Source organism: Alosa pseudoharengus, unplaced genomic scaffold, assembly GCF_046254945.1.
Source record: "Alosa pseudoharengus isolate Yale_2024_CS ecotype anadromous, Long Island Sound unplaced genomic scaffold, YU_APseudo_1.1 YU_APseudo_1.1_scf_20, whole genome shotgun sequence".
NCBI lineage: Eukaryota > Metazoa > Chordata > Actinopteri > Clupeiformes > Clupeidae > Alosa > Alosa pseudoharengus.
The window spans coordinates 30131963-30151962 of record NW_027468664.1 but is presented as its reverse complement, the minus strand read 5'-3'; the positions used below and the strand labels follow the sequence as shown (position 1 = coordinate 30151962).

The 20000-nt window shown below is 46.6% G+C and overlaps 1 protein-coding gene across 1 annotated transcript in view; it reads right to left on the bottom strand.

Moving 5' to 3' along the window:
* The window catches only part of grm8a (glutamate receptor, metabotropic 8a), a 119567-nt gene that overhangs the window by 33561 nt on the left and 66006 nt on the right, over nt 1-20000 (bottom strand). The window contains exon 5 of the mRNA XM_076297069.1: nt 4818-5018. Coding sequence (XP_076153184.1) covers nt 4818-5018 — 201 coding nt within the window. The remainder of the gene's footprint in view (nt 1-4817; nt 5019-20000) is intronic.

Below are 20000 nucleotides of genomic sequence, written 5' to 3'. Positions count from 1 at the left end.
TTTGTGTGTGTGTATGTGTGTGTGTGTGTGTGTGTGTGTGTGTGTGTGTGTGTGTGTGTGTGTGTGTGTGTGTGTGTGTGTGTGTGTGTATGTGTGTGTGTGTGTGTGTGTGTGTGTGTGCGTGCATGTGTTCCATCAGCAGCAGTTTCTACTTGGCTCAGCTGAGTGGGTCGATGGGGGCAGCGTGCCGGGGTCAGGCCCAGGTGGGCCGGCTCACACTGCTGAGAAAGGTTAGATCCGCACGACGGACGGTCCGCCCAGTGGGGCACGGTGCTCCAGGAAGAGGGCCCGGATCGTTACGGAACACCCTGACCCCGGACGCTGTTTTCCCAGCATGCTCCAGAGGCCAGGGCCAAATTAAGAGAAACGCAGGAGGCTCTCTCTTGAAAATTCAATTGATTTTTGAAAACTCATCAGCAAGAGCATCAAGAGAGTCCTTTTTGGCCAGTCTGCTATTCTATAAGGGCATATTTGATCGGTACAGATCCATGCCACTGGCATACATCCATAGACTCATCCATTTAAACACGACACACACACACACACACACATACACACACACATACACAAAGAGAGTGGCATGCACCCATAGACTCATCCACTTAAACACAACACAACACACACACACACACACACACACACACACACACACACACACACACACACACACAAACACACAAAGAGAATGAGTTCAATGTTTCTCCTTTTTGGTTGCTGGCAGGCAGAACTGTATTAATAAGCAGACAGATCCTGTGCCTATTTCCAGGCTACAGAAGGGCAGCTGGGGACCAACAACTTTTCAGCCGAACTTTTCTCTCCTTTCCCTCCTGTCTGTCTCTGTCTCTCTTCTTTTCTTTCTGCCGCTCCCAAGCACGAGGCCAGGAACAGGCCTGCAGCCATATTGAACACACGGCGAATCACAAATCCAGCCGAGCTGTTTTCTTGTTTTGTTTTATGGCGATCAAGCTAAAGCCACCAGGCCAAAATCGATAGAAACATAACGTGCAGTCTATTACGTGGTCGTCGCAGAGACATTACACCTGGGAGGGAAGCACTAAGGCTTTAAAAGCATAAGCACCATCAATTAAAAGGATAGCTCCACAGGATGACACTGCTTATTCTCACCAAAGTGTATTACTTTACTTGAGTCTCTATTCCTGTGCCTGCAAATTGCAATACTACAATGGTTCTCCTCATCCTTTTCTATTTCTCTCTCTCTCTCTCTCCCTCTCTCTCTCTCTCTCTCCCTCTCTCTCTCTGTCTGTCTGTCCATCTCTCTGTCTGTCTGTCCATCTCTCTGTCTGTCTGACACTCTCTTCCAGCCATCACTGACATCAAATCAAAACAAGTCAAAACATTGTGATGCTCCCACCATCTGACAAGACAAAGTTTTTAAAGTCATGAGTCCATGAAGTGTAAGCACGCAATTGCCCTAATTGCCTTTCACTAATGGCTACACTGACATATGCAGCACCCCTTCTTTTCCATCCAGCAACACAGCATAGAGAGAGAGTCTATTTGTTGAAAAAGACAAAGAAAAAAACAACAACAACCAATGTCTCCTGCTCCATGAGGGGAAAAAATGAATACATGAATTAATGTGTTTTTAATAGTCTGGCATGCCACATCTTCCTTCTCCGAGACAGACGTAATCGCTCAATGGCAATTATGCAAATCACAGAACTCCGAGGCAAATATAAGCAGCCAATAATAAATGAGCAGACTGAAGCATCAATTAAATAAATAAACGAGGGGCAAGGAGTAACGTGGAGCTAATAATGAAATGAAAATGCCTTGTGTGGTTTCAGAGAGACCAAAATAAATGGTTCCCTGTCATCAAAACCTTGGGGGAGACTGAGGAATGGCTACCCTTTATTCTTGGAAGTCTTACAAAACAAAATAAATGTCAAAACAAAAACAGAATATGAAAGGAATCTGCCGTTAGAGGTTCCTCCAGGTGAGTGCACCATACAAAGCACATGTAGAAAGCTACTAGAAAGGACTACAAAGTATGTTGGTTTTTACCTTAGTATTGTTTGATGTACCCCCCCCCCCCCACACACACACACACACACCTACATGACTTTTAGCACTTTTACATCCCTCTCCCTATGCTACAGACCTTTTATTTATTTTCTTATTTCATCACACGTCAAAACACACACACACACACACACACACACACACACACACACACACACATATCTGACTTTCTCCAACTTTTGCACATCTCCATAGAACTTTTTATTTATTATTTTTGATTTCTCCTCCATCTATCCACCCATGTCCTTGATTGCCTAGCCTTTCTGCCCCCCCCCACCCCCATCCCCAACACACACACACAAAACACACATCATCACTGTCATCACCTCACATACATACAGTACACTGCTTGCTACAGTAAGCCTCCTCTACATACTTGCCGCACACTGCCCCCCCTCCCTACATACACAGCACATTGTCTTCAGGATCTTCTTCAACACACATCCTCTACATACTTACAGCACACTGCCCCCACCTACCCACACACACACTACACACACACACAGAGTCACTGCTCCACTCCCCTCCCGCCCATCACCCACATACATCATACATACAGTACTCTGCTTGCAATAGTAAGTCCCTTCACCATACTTGCAGTACACTGCCCCCCCTCTCCCCTACATACACAGCACATTATTTAATCAGGAAGCTTCTCCAACACACATCCCCAACATACTTACAGCACACTGTCCCATCCCCCCCCCCCCCTCCCAATACACAGCACATTGTCTCATGAGGAAGCTTCTCCAACACACATATTGCACACTGCCCTCTACCCACATACACAGCACACTATCCCATCTCCCTTGTCATCCCCCAACACACACACCAAGACCCCTGGCAGTTGGGTTAGCCCCTTGAGCCATCTTCTACTGCACTTTTTACCTCCCCCCCCCCATAAATGCACAAATAGGCTGACACCAGACATAATTTCACTGCATTTCTTACATCCAGTAACTATATGCATGTGACAATAAACTTCCTGTTATCCTTGTATCCTTGTATCCTTGTATTTTGAAGGGCTGCCAGTGTATACAGTTTATTGTTGGTTTGCTACTTTGAAATTCCAGCGAGGTGACCGGCACCAACAACAAGTTCTCAATCAGTTTTAAATGGACCGAGCCATTCAGAATGTACTGTGCCATTTGCCTCCATCTACTCCCAAATGTGTGCAATTTTGTTTTATATTATACTACGAAATATCATATGATGCAAAAGTACTGACTATTTCAGATTTCAAGAACTACCACTGCTTGGTCCTTGCCAAAAACACTCTAGAACGCCTACAGCAACCGTACCACTCTTGGGTCCTAGTGCCCACGGGGTTCATGTCCAACCCGGGTCACTTCCCAATCCCACCCCATCTCTCTCTCCCACTCGCTTCTCATCAATCTCTCACTATCTAGTCACAATAAAGGCAAAAGAGCCCCAAAACATACACTTCAAAATAGATAAATAAATAACTTCGATATAACGTGGCTGACTGTGACTGAAATGTATTTTCGTCATACCTGAAACATGCAGAATTCAACCGTTTGTTACATTATTGAGCGTCTCGACAAATACATGTAAGGGTATAAGAGTAAGTGGATAAGGCTAAATGGACTGGTCTATTTGTAAACAGTCAGGTCAATGGTGTTGTTTGTGTGGGCACACAGACACACAGTAATTGTGTGTATTTAGCTGGGTGGAGGTCAACGTGAGGTTATAATGCCATAAAGGTTTTACCTTCCCAGGAAATACAACTGGAAGTTACCTAACAGCTAAATAACAAGAACAACTCAGCTAAGTAATGTAATGTTTGACACATCACATAATAAGCAATATTGACCTGGCAGTGAATGTTTTTAAGGATAGCTGACATCCTGAAGCTTAATAGATAAATGGCATGGCTTTTACTGACTCACACGTCCATTCTTAAAGTAACAACACCATTCTTAAAGTGACTTCATATTTCCGATGCTGTAGTAGATAATTGTCTCTGGTGATGAAGTTGCATAAACACAACACTCTGCCTTATTGGACTATATGCCACTTTATTCAGTTAGTAAAATACATGGATAGGTGTCCATAGTGCATGACTAATTAGATGTTGGGGCAGTTTGATGGATGCAGCACCATATTAAAGAACAGGGAAAAACATCATTAATCAAATTGGCATTGTATTTACTGAAAGTAAATCCACACAGGACCTGTTGTAGAATCACTGTTGCATTAAATGTGACCCCACAGGGAAAGGCAGTGAGGTAATAGATTGCAAGAAATAGAAATACACACACACACACACACACACACACACACACACACACACACACACACACACACACATACTAAAACACAAAAATAAATAGATAATGACACGTATAAGTCACTCTAAGGACATATCGCTCTGCCAAGGCCAATTGCACCCAACTGTATCTAGAAATGTTAACAAATGTGAAAAATAATTGGTGGATCCACCCTGTCCAAAATTTTAATGGGTTATTCCTTGGCCCATGCAACACCCCTCCACTAAGCACACACACACACACACACACAAACACAGTCATACCCTGCCTGGACTACTCAGATATATATGCTATCACACAAATCCTCTGACGCATTCCCGCCCTGCATACATACCGTAAAGCAAACAGTGACACCAAGTCGATGCCCTTCGGACGCTGACGAATGCCATTCAGCAGGCGTGCGTGTGTGTGTTTGGGTGTTCAGTGCGCAGTGACTGTGCTTGTGGCACGGTGACCGCTGCCCCACCACCGGTGGTGACTCACCGTTAAAGTTGACGGCGCGGATGTAGCCCAGGAGCTCCTTGCCGTTGATGCTACTCATGCGAGGGCAGAGGCCGGGGTAGCCGAAGCACAGGTCCTTGTGCATGCGGTGGAGGGCGTGGGCCATGGCGTAGACAGCGTCCATCACAAACTGGACCTTGCCCTCCTGCTCGTAGGTGGAGTCCCGGCCCACTTTCTCCAAACCTGTGCAGGAGAGGACAAAGTCTGATGGTGAGGACGGATAGATGTGCTTTAGTATGGGGAATTGTGTTATTTTAGGAACGATTCATATAGATTTTTGCAACTGGTGTTTTTTTACTTGCTAGGACCCCACTGAATACAAAACAACCTGTTTCCAATTTTTTTCTTCATTTTCAGTGCCAAAATTCAAGATGGCGGACAATATATGCGGAAAAATAATATAAAGGCTTAAAGTGGTCAATTTTATTAGAAAATGTATGTATATAATGATAATACCTAACATATATCCATTTCAAATGTTTAAAAAGGCGATTATTTGCAATTTTTGGTGATATATCCGCCATCTTGGATTTTGGACCTGTGCAGTCCGGGAAAAATTTGGAAACAGGTAGTTTTGCAAACTATATGGTCTGCAAAAATCTATATGAAATGTTCCAAACACCTTTTTTTGCTACATATCGCCCTGCACTACTTGGTGAGACTTTTACTTTTTTACTTTTTCTTTTTTTTGTTTTTGTTTTGTTTGTTTTTTTCTTCTTCTTTTTCATAGTGTTGTTCTTTTTCTTGCCATCTGGTCCACTAGGGACTTGGCAATCCAGACTGCTAATTTTAGTGATTTCTCTCCACTGACTGAGCACTCAAGAATGCACACATATGCAGAGACAAACACACACACACATGGACTGACACACACACACACACACACACACACACACACTCAAGACACACACACACACACACACACACACACACACACACACTCAAGACACACACACACACACAGACTCAAGACACGCCAGGAGGTTGACGATTCCCTTCAGAATGTGGAGCTGTTTGGTATGGAGGCAGGCAGCATGTAGCCGTTCATTAGCTTAATTAGCTAATCAGACCATTGAACATCCCCAATGCTGATGCCATGTGGAGCAGACAGTCCCTACGGCCGCTTATCCGTTAGTGTTTAAGTTAACACACGTCAGCAAGAACACCACGACAGAGAAGAAAAAAAAACAGTATCCCCTTAATTTCCTCTTTCCCTCTCTCTCTGCCCCCCCATCTCTCTCTCTCTCTATCTCTCTCTGCCCCCATCTCTCTCTCTCTCTCTCTCTCTCTCTCTCTATCTCTCTCTGCCCCCCATCTCTCTCTCTCTCTCTATCTCTCTGCCCCCCATCTCTCTCTCTCTCTCTATCTCTCTCTGCCCCCCCCATATCTCTCTCTCTCTCTATCTCTCAGACAGCCATCATGGTCATGTTTTCACTGTCCATCATTCTCATCGTAGGGCGATGAAAAGGTCCAACCCGCACGCAAATTACTCCGGCCACCATCTGAGCTCAGGCAAGCCGAGCCCCTACGCAACCTTCAAGGCAACAATAGATAAATAAAAACATGCCGCGACACGCTGAATTAACAGTACCTGCGAGGCTTCAATCAATACGAGTGTCAGTGCAGAATTAATAGGCTCCGGTAAATTCAATTCAATTCAGTTTTATGGCGGGGGGTTGCCAGGCTCAGCGCAGCACGGCGTGGCATGGGCCCCCGTATGAAAGTGATGCATTTGTTCCACCGAAAAGGAGACTGATTACTCGCCTCCTCCCCGGTGATGGATAAGACCCAGGGTGGGGTTGGGAGGTGTGGGGGTGGGGGTAGTTGGGGAAAGGGGGAAGGGGGGGGGGGGGACATGGGGGCTGGACTCAGGGAAAACAGGGAAACCAGTGCAGAGTCAACGTGATTTGTAATCTGCCTCGCTGCCGTCACCGCCGTCACATCTTTAGCCCGACCCATGTTTCAAAGGTTAGCCAGGCGCTGACGACAGGGTTGTTTTGAGGTGGGATGGAGTGGGAGGGGGATGTGTGTATGTGTGTGTGTGTGTGTGTGTGTGTGTGTGTGTGTGTGTGTGTGTGAGTGTGTGTGTGTGTGTGTGTGTGTGTGTGTGTATGTTTGTGTACCTTTGTGTGTGTGTGTGTGTGTGTGTGTGTGTGTGTGTGTGTGTGTGTGTGTGTATGTTTGTGTACCTGTGTGTGCATGTGTGTGTGTGTTTGAGAACAACTGGACACCACCACCACACAAAATTTGTCAGGTACACAAAGCACCCCCACCCCTCCAAAAAAAAGGTAAAAATACTGTCTGCCAAAGACTGTCAGCTGCCTTTGATTCAGGCATCCATGTAATCATCTCCCACAAGCCAGAAGACTTGAGCTGATTGGGTTTATCTAGCGCCCGTCCCAGAGCAGGCGGGTGCGTAAAGCTTAATGGAGCACTGGAAAAGCTGCTGAGCCACTGCTCCCCCTTCGCCAGCTGATGGCAGCGCATTCCCAGACGGCAACGGCGGCGGCGGAGGAGTGTTTGGGCGTCCGAAGAAAGCGAGCGAGAGAGAGAGAGAAGCGGAGTTGTTTGTACGCCTATTTCTTTACATTGCATCATTTGTTTTATTCCTACCTCCTGGTTGGCAGAGATACATTTGTGTGTGTGTGTGTGTGTGTGTGTGTGTGTGTGTGTGTTAATCCCACACTAGTGCCAGTTCTCTCAGCTCTGTGATTCTTTCTGCAGAACTACACAGCCCCCTCCCCTCCCCAGCACACCACACTTCCAACCCCAGACGGAAGGGAACTGTCATGTCTCCCCATCTGATCACGGTGACTGATAGCATTCACAGCGTGACGGTGGTGCTGTTCGAGACTGCTTTGGCATCCCTCTCTTCTCTCTCTGCCCCCTCCTTCATCCTTTCATTTCCTCTCTTCTGTTTGTGAGTCTGACTATCTTTTTGTTCGTCTCGCACGTTTCTATATAGTTTTTTTTGTTGTTTTTTAATTGAATATCCTCACGCTCATTCTCTGTGTGTTTTAATAATCTCTGGGAACACAGGCAGACAAGGTGCGCCGAGTGTTTGCTCAGTTCATTTGGTGGCTGTGTCACTCTCCGTGGAGGAGGCCGATATTACTTCGGCAAACCTGGGGCAATTAGATGTCTGTTAAAACAGGTTTGAGGGATCAGAGAGACTCCCCAGAGTTTGACTGCCATGCACCGAATCACAGACCGACAGTGGGGGAGAGAGCGAGAGAAAGAGAGAGAGAGAGAGAGAGAGGGAGAGAGGGGTAGGGAGGAGGAAATGAGATAAAGAGTGAGAGAATGGGAGAAACAGAGAGAGAGAGAGAGTAGGAGGGAAAATTAGATAGAGAGTGAGAGAATGAGAGAGAGAGAGGAGGGGGGAAAGAAGAGAAGAAAAGAGAAGAGATTGACAAAATGAGATAGGGGAGATGGAGAGAAAAAGAAGATGTAAACAGACAGAGGGATAGAGTGAGAGAGAGGGATAGAATGAGAGAGAGAGTGAGTGAGTGAGAGACCAGAGACCAGTAGGTGCTCTAAATAGCCAAACAAAAGCAATTAATTGGTTATCTGCGGCCAATCACGGCTGATGTCTTCATGACTGATCACGGCGGCGGCATACGTGGCAGACGTGACTGACACACACGCCGCTCATGATGCCCTCGTTGATGAGCCAGAGAGGGCGCTGAAACAATGGGGAGATGGGGATGTGTGTGTGTGTGTGTGTGTGTGTGTGTGTGTGTGTGTGTGTGTGTGTGGCCGTGGGAGTGGAGGGGTGGTCTGTTTTCATGCTACAGGCAGATTGTTTCCAGTGTTATCTGTGACTGAGACTAAAAGACAGCATGTGTGTGTGTGTGTGTGTATTAGTGTGTGTGTGTGGGGGGGGGGGGCATTCTGGCTTATTGAGTGATTGATGACAATTCAGCTGACAGACAGCTTAATGATTCGTACAAGCGTCTCAATTAAATGTCAATTAAAGAGCAAATTGAATCACCCCCCTTCCCTCCTCCTCCTCCACTGACGACCCCATCGCGCTTTCTCTGGCTGATAAACAGAGGGACGCCATTTTCGTTTAAAGATGTAAATTAGATGAATTACTGCACAATTAAAAGAGAAATGTCTTTGCGGTTATAATTTAGCACATGGGAATTCGGGAAACAGAGAATCAGAGCACACACTTTCTGACGGATGGACGCACACACACACACACACACACACACACACACACACACACGCATGCCTTCGTTCCAGATGGCGGGAGATACATTCAAATTAGCACATTAACTCATTAACATGTCCCTAATTTGTCACTAATGCTGACCGACCGTGTACCAACTGGCACACAGGGAGGGAAGGGACGTAGAAGCGGGGGCTTTGGCCATTGAGAGCATGGTGGGGAAAGACCATCACAAATCAATCGGCTCTGCATGACCCTGGGGGGCAGCAACAGGTGAGAGGGCATTTGACCCCCCCACTGCAGAGGGGGAGAGGAGGTAGAGATAGCCCCACAATGGCAGTCTTCATAGGGATGTGGTGTTTAAGGCTGCATAGCTGGGTCATTCCCAATGCCATCATCACCACCATGAAACGCAAGGCTGGATAAACTATAATGAATCCAAACATGTTTGGATTTGCTGTTTATTATCATTTTCTAGTGACTAGACTGTGAGACATTGTGTACTTGATGTCTGGGAAAGATGCTTGAAAAGGCTAAGCTGCATGACAACACAAAATGTTGAAAATAATACAACACTGCTATTCAAATATGTAAATCTACTGTACATATTAAATTGTGAATAATTAAAATATTGTTTTTATGTATGATTTTTACTGAATAACACAATAGTTTAACCATTCATATTGAAATAAAAAAAAGAAAATGATGAAGTACTGTAGCGTCGGTGGATGTACATGTTTAACGTTGAATGAGTGTCTCCCAGAATGCAGTGCGAGTGAATGCTAGAATGTGTAATGTCGGTTATAATAGTTGTAGTTACGTTTAGCATGTTGTGTATTTGTTAGCGTGTTAGTCTCTTTAGTTGTACCTCATGTGTTTATCCTCGTGTTGATGTGTGTGGTAAACCCTTATTGTGTGTAGCATGTGCGGCTGAGACTACCCCTGTGTTGCCCTATGTAGTTGTCTGTGTCCGTATGAGTCTTCCTGTTCCAATAAATGGCCGTCCTGGCCAAAGGTGAATCTTGTCTGGGTGAGATCGCTACATTGGTGTCAGAAGTGGGATGGGCCCCTCCCCAGATCAAGACGGAGAAGAAGGCCAAAGACCAGACCAGCAAGATGGCGGCGGACCTCAGCAGATGTTCCAATGGTCCTTTTAAGGACTAGCCAGCTCGCTGAGCTCGCCACTTCGGAGGATGGGGGACCTGTCGGCCCGGCGCGGGACCTGTGCAGGCGACCAGCGGGACCAGCCCTGCACAGCCGACGAGAGCTGCCAGCGCTGGAGGAAGCGGCCCCGGCTGAGGAGTTCCCGGCTCGACGCCGATGTCGATGCTGCCGTCATCCGAGGATCTCATCCATAGAGAGCGCGAACTCTCTGACGGCCTTGGAACACGACCACAGCGGCCGGGTCTACACCGCCAGCTACGGAAGAACTTCCAGAGCGTCAGCTGCCGGTCGAGAGTGTGATGGAGTCATAGCTGCTAGTTCGGGAGCTTGCGGTGCTCCAGCTAGTGACCAAGAGGGTAACGTCGACCTGTAGAGCCTTGGGAGCTATCGTTTTGTGTACTGTTTGAGATTTTAAGTGCGCACGTTCCGGTTGACGCAAGTCTGCGCAATATTTTTCATGTTTTGTGTGTGAGTTTCTGTGTGTCCCGAGCCTGCTGAGAGGGTCGGGGTCTCCATTTCCCGCCACAGTGGAGCATCGTTGTGCTCGAGAGACAGCCGACAAAAGTTCTACACGAGGGCAGCGCGAGGAGGGACCTCGACGTGGACTGCTGACCGCCTGGAGATCGGCACACTGTGGACAGGTGGCAACGGCCACGAGCTGTCACAGTAGCCAGAGGGGGCTACCGAACGTCCAGGGGTTCCAGCGTATCCGGGGGTTCGGCTTGCAGTGGGACTGTTTGCTGCTGTTTCAGGTAGCGCAGCTGCACGGCGGGAAACTGAGGGCCCAAGCGACACCACGACCCACGTCTGGCCGGTTCTGGTGCTTGTTCGGGGGAGAACTGACGTGACAGAGGCAGCCGAGAGCCCTTCCAGTCGGGATGGGTTATCGTGCAGCCGGAGGCTTTCCGGTCACTTGGACTAAGCACTGGGACTGACACCGACGCAGCCGCGAGCGGTGAGCTGAGCTGTCATTGCCGGGGACGACAATGGCTCGGGAGGGGGTTATGTAGCGTCGGTGGATGTACATGTTTAACGTTGAATGAGTGTCTCCCAGAATGCAGTGCGAGTGAATGCTAGAATGTGTAATGTCGGTTATAATAGTTGTAGTTACGTTTAGCATGTTGTGTATTTGTTAGCGTGTTAGTCTCTTTAGTTGTACCTCATGTGTTTATCCTCGTGTTGATGTGTGTGGTAAACCCTTATTGTGTGTAGCATGTGCGGCTGAGACTACCCCTGTGTTGCCCTATGTAGTTGTCTGTGTCCGTATGAGTCTTCCTGTTCCAATAAATGGCCGTCCTGGCCAAAGGTGAATCTTGTCTGAGGGTGAGATCGCTACAGTACTTTGAATCTGCTTTTACATTCCAGTTACTAAGCAACAGTCAAAACAGCCTCATAAAATAGTAATTCATTTTAATTTCCACATTTAATTTCAATTCTGATTGTTTCTACTTGGCATAAAGATAAATGTCTATTGATTTCCTGCATCTTCAAATAAGAAGAATTAAGATATTTACGGTACAGTGATCTTTTTACTTGTCAAACATGGGCAGAGAGGAGCTAATTTCTTCAGATATCAGACTCGAGTTCCTTAAAGGAGCAGCCCTTGATTAAAACCTATTAGAAATTAAATTCACTGCTCCTCACTCACTGCTCCTCATGTTTCTCAAGTTAGATCTCCAGACGTCCAGAGAGTGTGCTCAAAACACTCAGCAGTGTCTGTGCACAGTGCTGGCTCATTAATTAAAAAACAAAGACAGAGTTTGAACTGCACACAATCACGTTTAACTCTGTTGCTTCAGGACCACAGAGGTAGTTATGTATTCGATTGCCTGTTGAGTTCAAATACTGCAGCAAGACCAGAGACCCCACCTTTAAAGCAACACCAAAGAGTTTTTTATACCTTAAAATAATGTTTCCAAAATCGTTTCAGTGGTTCATCAACTCGTAACAGGGTGAACGGCAATTCTGCATTCGCTTCGCGGCCCTATATCGCCTATAACCGCACTATGTAAGTTTGCCAGATCGGGTAGCGGATCTGTAGTTCGATGGAATGAGACATAAGAAACTACAAATTTGACTTGCATCTGATGTCGCAATACATCGTACTTTTATAAGTCATGGAAAATATTCTACCCTGTCTGTGGACATAGTTATCTGCAAAGCCAGTGCTGGATAAACAAATAGCGTGCGTGCGACAGAGGGAAAGTTATTTGGTGTTGCTTTAACACACCTGTAAAAACCTGGCAAAAGAATTTTCTCAATACTGCTAATAAAAGCTACTGTCAATCATCAGGCTTACATTAGTTGGTTACACTTTACTTGACAGCATCAGCATAAGAGTGACATGACACTGTCATGAACATGTCATAAACAAGTCATAATGTTTATTACATAACGCTTCTGTTATTAAGTGACATTCGGTTTTTGTCATAACAAGTTAGGATTAGGGTTAGGGTTAGGGTTAGAGGTTAGGGTTAGGGTTAGGATTAGGATTAGGGTTAGGGTTAGGGTTAGGGGTTAGGGTTAGGGTTCGTGTGTCATGACAGTGTCATGTGTTTATAACAGTGTCATGTCACTCTTATGTCGATACTGTCAAGTAAAGTGTTACCCATTAGTTTAGTTTTGTTTAGATTTAGAGTGGATTTGAGCTGGGTTGTGATGTGGCGTGTAGAGACTGTATTCAGATCCGGTGTCTATGTGTTTACTGTGACGCCTGTGAAGTTATTTCTTCAATTAGTTCCCTGCTCCTTGGCTGAATAAATGAACTAAAGCATCTCCCGGCACCCTTTTTTTTTTCCACGCACGACTCGAAATTTATGGCGCAATCTGCCAAAACAGAAATGACTGATCAATAACTCAGACTTGCAAATGAGCAGCGAGACTGCCAGCGTATATACGTGTGCTGACAAGATGACTTTGGAAGCCATGCCTGGAATAATATCAATATTTGTCTTTCGTCTATGTCGTTCCACACAGTGTTTTTTTTTGTCTTCTTGCTGCCACTTCTTGGCTGTCTGTGCTTGGCTGATTGTGAATGTACACTATTTGCTTTTCCTGGGGGTGGAGGGGTGGTGGGGTGGTGGAAAAATTAAGTCAGCCTGGCAAGCAGTCACCATTTGTTGCAATAAAGTTTTGAGTCATGAGAAGGGGAAGGAATTCAGACAATGCCCCCATGACAAGCATTCTGAGGCCTGTCATGTTACAACTTTCTGAGGAGCCTTCTAAAAGCTGCCGCTGGACACACCTCCTGCAACTTGTCGTGGCGAAATTGCTCTGTGTCAAAGAAAGGTGTGTGTGTGTGTGGGGGGGGGGTCAAAGAGAGGTGTGTGTGTGGGGGGGTGCAGCAGAGAAAAAAGAAAACAGCACATATCAAGAGGTGCTGACAGTCACTTTAAATGTCCTGTCAAAAGTTTCACCTCTCTCTCTTTCTCTCTCTCTCTCTCTCTCTCTCTCTCTCTCTCTCTCTCTCTCTCTCACTCTCGCTCTTTCACACTGAGGCCTGTCAGACACCCACCGGGCAAGGAGTCGAGGACTGGAGGCCAGCCTCGCTTCGCTTGGTCCAGCTGAGCCACTGGGAGAGCAGGCCAAACTTTTTTCTGACTTCAGTCACAGTATTTGGCCATCCAAGGTGCGCTGCCCCCAAACCTCTCAAGCCATCTCGCTCCATTGTGTACCACCAGCCCATTCCACCCCCTACCCCCCCCCCCCCCACTGCTCACACAAGACCCTTTTTTTCTGGGGGGGGGGGGGTTGTCCGTGGGTTTCTGTCATTCTCGTAAAGTGGCCGGGGAGAGTGGGAGCGGCGGCGGCGGTGGTGGCGTCGGAGGCAGGAAGCAGAAAAACAGGTGAGCGTGGCCACCTGAGACGTGGCCTATTGTTAAAAATAAGACGGAGCGTGAAATCGCATCAAGGGGTAAGTGCCATTCCCGTTGTCCCCCGGGGGAAGGGTTGGTGGTGGGGTGGCGGGTGGCGAGGGGGGGGGGGGCTTCCAGCAGGGGGCGGGGGGGAGGGGGGGGGCACTGCCACTGCTCCTCAGAAAGCCCACATGTGCCTGTGACACCAATCTAACAGGTCTGCTCCTATGATGGGTAGGGAGAAGGAACAAAAATACAAATGGCTATGCGGCCTTCACTCACTCATCTATACACACACACACACACACACATTGATGCACTCACAAACCCAAATGTGCCCACGCACACACAAATTCCTGTCACCCACTCAATGCGCAAGCCTACACAAATGCCACAAATCTGTTCACATAAACTTAGGCCCACACCCACGCTTGCAAACACGTACACACACACACACATACACACACACACACACACACACACACACACACACACACACACACACACACACACACACAAACACACAAACACTATTTCTTTCTTTCTGTCTTCCTTTCTTTCTTTCTTTCTTTCTTTCCCTCTCACATTCATCCTCTCTGTGTTTCTCTCATGAATCAGTTCTGTTAAGGGAGGAAGAGGTGTGTCATCGGTGGATAAACCGGTTGCATGGCTGAGTTCTTCACCCATCAACCCCTTACAGTGGTGGTGTCAACCTATGGTGCTGGTTGATGGTGCGAAGTTGAGCCATAAACCTGCTCTTTGGAAAGAGCCGTCGGTCTGCCATAAAGAGTGTGCATACGTACGTGTGTGTGTGTGTCTGTGTGTGTGTTTGTGTGTGTGTGTGTGTGTGTGTGTGTGTGTGTGTGTGTGTGTGTGTGTGTGTGTGTGTGTGTGTGTGGTGGGGGGAGGTGTCTCATTCGACATAATCAACGCAGTGAAAGCTTCTCAAACAAGGAAGAGTAAAGAGGTAGTGAGCCAAGAAATTAGATTTTCATTTCACTCTCACGCCCGTCATTCTCTCTCTCTCTCTCTCTCTCTCTCTCTCTCTCTTTCTCAAGACAAGTATGTAAAGAGATGCCAGAGTCACCCGCGGAGCCATATGGCACCCTGCCAGGAAGCTTGTTTCTACTCTCGGAGGAAAGCCCCTCTCGAGTCAATAAACCTGACAGAACTTCCCTCGAAATACTCCAGGGGAGGCACGAACCCTCTGCAACGCCTATAGAGTTTCATTCCACACTGCACTTTCCTGTTCGATATCTCCTGTTCACCTGCCTATATGCAGAGATGCCAGGTTTTTATAGAAAAAAAAAGAGATCTGGGGAGCCCATTTCCATGCCTGATTCTGACTGTATAAGTCAGTCAGGGGGCTTAATAGCAAACAAAACAGGCCGAAGCCGGCTGGTAAAACTGTGTTCCAAGTTTAACGCTGTTTCACTGAACTGCGACCAAATAAAAACTGCTGCTTTGCAACTTCCGAGTTTATCGGTTGATTACTACAGCTGAGTTTTAATGCGCTTTGAGGGAGAAGCAATAATCAAGTCGCTTGCATCAAATAAAAAAACGATTTTATTTGTCGCCAGCCTTTTGTAGTGGAGGTACCACTGCCCTCGTTCTATCTGGGACGAGCTCGAACTCCAGACTCTCATCACTGTGAGAGTGGCTTGATGACCTGCTATGGATTTCTTCCCCTTGTGAAACTCGCAAGATGGCTGAAGGAAACCAAACCCTTGGCTTGAGACGTACGCTTTGATGTGGGCTTTTTAAACTAACACTGTGCAGGAAATTACAACTTTTTTACAAGATTTTTTATAGACAACTACAGTAGTTTTATCAACACTAAATTAATTTCGCAGCTGTACGGTCATGTGACGGACAAACACACCTGCCATTCCTGATACCCGCCGAGGTTAAGCACTAGGTAGACATTCTGCACAAACTAACAGAAAATATAATGGAAAATAAAGTCAACTAACGCCTCAAGCACCTGCTACCTTGCTAGCAAGCTTTTAGTGTGTCAGCTGTGCTGTTGTTGGTTTTTGCATGCCTTGTAGGCAGTTAGCGCCTTAATTTTGGATCACAACAAGCCGCAACAAGAATGTGATGTAACGTCTAGTTGTGGAGACTTCCGTCGCAGCCTCGCTCCAAGGTCTTCAGCAACACTAGCGGTCACGGCTGACTTGTGATTCAGCCTCTTTTTTGACTTGTTGCAGTGATTAAATATTTAGACAACACGCAGGCATATTATGGCACAATGCAATTACACGTTCTTGTAATGGCATCCCTTTGTGAGGGAACACTAGCGGGAGGAAGTTGATTTGTACTTTTTCTTTTTTTATATCATTGCTGCCGCTCCCCTTTTTCAAATTAAATGAAAATGGAAATGAGTCTCAGCATTTGCATGAAACTGCTGCATCACCTGGTCCCTGTGCTGTAGGCAAATATCCCTCGAGAAGGGCTCATGTATTTCGGAGTTAAGTTTGGTTTATCAATGCAAAGAAAAATAACATCCCACTTTTGAAGAACATCAAAAGTGTCTGAGGGAGAACTTCATGGCAATTAAAAAAAAAAAAAAAAAACTTTTGAAAGATTTTTAAAAGCTGATAAAAATTCCTAATTAGTTTGCTCATCCACTTTAAAAAGATATTTCCTACTTTTAAGGATTCATCTTTTGTTGGATGTCTCTGTGAAATACACAAAATACTTTCATTGGCTGAAGTGGTTTTCTTTTACAGTGCTGTCAATAGCAAAGATCTCCATTTATTCTAAGTTTGCTTCACTTTCAATGGCTTGTGTTTTATCCTCTCCAACCAGACACACACACACGCGCACACGCACACACACGCGCGCACACACACACACACACACACACACACACACACACACACACACACACACACACACACACACACACACACACACACACACAAACACACACACATACACAATCAGCCTGCTGTAAGTGGCCCTCACTCTGACAGGGGACCTCCCATTTTATTGCCCCTGGCAGGGCCGATTCCCATTTACAACCTCAGCGGATTGGTTTAAAATGGTGTTTGGAAATCACTGGTGGCTTGAGCAAGGCAGTGATAAATTGGTGGATCAAACAGGGTTTAGCCTCACGGCAACCTGACAGCTGTAGGGCTCAGAACCTTAAACAGGGGGGGCAGGGGAAGGGGGAGAGTGGGGTAACAGGGGGGGGCAGGGGAAGGGAGGAGAGTAGGGTAACAGGGAGGCTACACGGGGCGCGAAACTGAAGCGTTCCGTTCGCGATGCGTGAAAATAGTTTCAGAGGACTGGTCTATTTTTTTCGAATGTACGCGCCGGTGTCACATCTGATGTAGGCAGTTCCATTGACCGTAGTGGAAGCTAATTGCTGCAGCAGATGACACGCAAACGGAACGGCTCTGTTACAGTGTAGTCTCCCTGGAAGGGGCAGCAAAGGGTTTTTATTATTATTATTATTATTATTATTATTATTATTATATCTTTATTTTATTTTTTTGGGGGGGGGATTTGCAAATTAGATATAAATTAGTATGTTTCTCTTCGAAGGTTCTGTTAGGCTAGTTATGCTAGTACAATGTTAAATTCTACAGCTTGCTCAATGCATTCAAATGCCTGCAAAACCCGTATTGAGTTTCTGAGGTGTTTGACCTGTGATGTGGATATTCTGTTAATCACAACTGGATGCACTTGAGAAGAAAGAGTGGAGGAGAGGAGAGGGAAAGAAGATGGAGGAAAGTGTGTTAGGCTCTTTCTAGCCATTAGTGTGTCTAAGGAAGCCAAGCTGTCTCTCTGACTCATCCTCACACACACACACACACACACACACACACACACACACACACACAGCACACAGTACACTCACACACACACACTCACACACACACACTCACACACACTCACACACACACACACACACACACACACACACACACACACACACACACACACACACACACACACACACACACATACACTCGAGTGAGTCAGTCTGCTTGAGATGTGGCAGAGAGCCAGGAGGAGTGAAGGAAAGACAACACACCAAATAAACAGTCTGATGTGGAAATGGTGATGATCAAATGGCAGGAGAAGCAGAATTTCATCTCTTACAAATGAAAAGCCCTCATTTCACAATTCACAAATCCACCGCAACACTATCTTCACTCTGAGAGCTCTACTTGCAATAAAAGTGATTCCAATAAAGAGAACAATAAGAGATTTTCTGTTTCATTTTCCCCTTTTTTTTAGTTATTCTACCAGAGGGAGATACAGTATGTGGTCAGGTTGCAACCCCCCCCCCCCCTCCACATTCCCCATCTCTCCAACCCTCCACCCCAAAATGGACCTTTCAGCTCCAGGGCTCTGTGCAAGGCTGGAGCCAGTCATGCGAAGTTGTCCTGTCAAATATTTATAGGGCTTGTTTCACCCGCTGTCGCCCTAACCTAAGCCCTGCTACACTCTGCAGGAGGAGGCTAAGGTGCAGGTGTGTGTGTGTGTGTGTGTGTGTGTGTGTGTGTGTGTGTGTGTGAGTGTGTGTATGAGTGTGTGTAGGTGATCTTACAACCTCTCTGTCTGGCCGGCGCCATGGAGAAGTCATGGGATCGTGTCGATGCTGCTCTGCACCGGCTGTGCCTTTCTAAAGCACTAGCACCGCACTGCTTTGCCTGGCCCACACACCCCAGGTCTTTAGCAATAGCACGGCCCCTGTGCTAGCGTTAGCTTTCTGAGGGGAGCTTGTTTGATATGCGCTGGGCACCCTCACCTCAGTCCGGGACTCTGATGAAAATGAATTGGCGTGACAATGCTTCCTGAAGCTCTGTAGGTTTGCCAGGCGCTCTCTACACACACACACACACACACACACACACACACACATACACACACATACACGCACACACAAACACACACACACACACACACACACACACACACACACACACACACACACACACACACACACACACACACACACTCAAAACAAATAAACAAACACACACACACCAATCTAACACACACACACACACACACACACACTTTGGCTCTTGTTAAGAGTGCTGTAGTACTATGTCCTTGCCTAACTCCATTAATTTGGAGTGGGCGAATCGCGACCCGAGCATCATCAGCATGGAAAACAATCTGCTGCCGCTGCATCGATCAGCAGACCGGGTGTCATAGCGACAGCGGAGCATGGCGGGGGTGTAATTAAACTGATCTGATAGCTCTTAAAGACAATGGAGGGGGGGGGGCTCTTTGCTTGTCTGCCGCTATGCATTGTGGGTAATTGGACGGAGCCACAGTGAGAGTGATGAGGTGTAAACAAGTGTGTTATGCTCTACTTCTTCCCACTTTAAACAATTACAAAGACAGAAAGAGATCTCTCTTTCTTTTCCTTTCTTTCTATCTATGTATCTATCTATCTATCTATCTATCTATCTATCTATTATTTTCTTGACAAAAGCATCTCAGAGTCCATCTCCTAAACAGAAGCTAATGATTGTGTTTCTCTGCAGAAGCCCCTGCTGAGACTCCCACACACTCGCATACAGACACACATCTTCCTCCTCCTTCCTCTGGTGCTGTAGACAGATTCACATCTTCCTCTTCCTCTTGTGCTGCACTGCATCAGATACACCTCCCAGACACACTCCTGGACTCAGTATCTTTCCCCTCACCTGTAACACCTCAGCTCACCTGGACTCCCAGCGCTGCCAACACACGCCACCTTTATGAGGGTGCGCACCTCACAGGTGAAAGAAGCGGAGGGGTGGATTGAGGGACAGAGGGAGCGGAAAAGAGAACGGATGAGAAGAAGGAGAGAAGGGAACGAAAGAACTGGACTACCTGACCTCTTCTTCATCTATCATTTCACCTCTTCACCCTCGGAGCTCGGAGACGCGCTGTTCTTTTTTTTGCGGCGGGTTGTCCAGGCGCATTATCGGTAAAGCGATCAGGCTGCTCGTGAAGGGA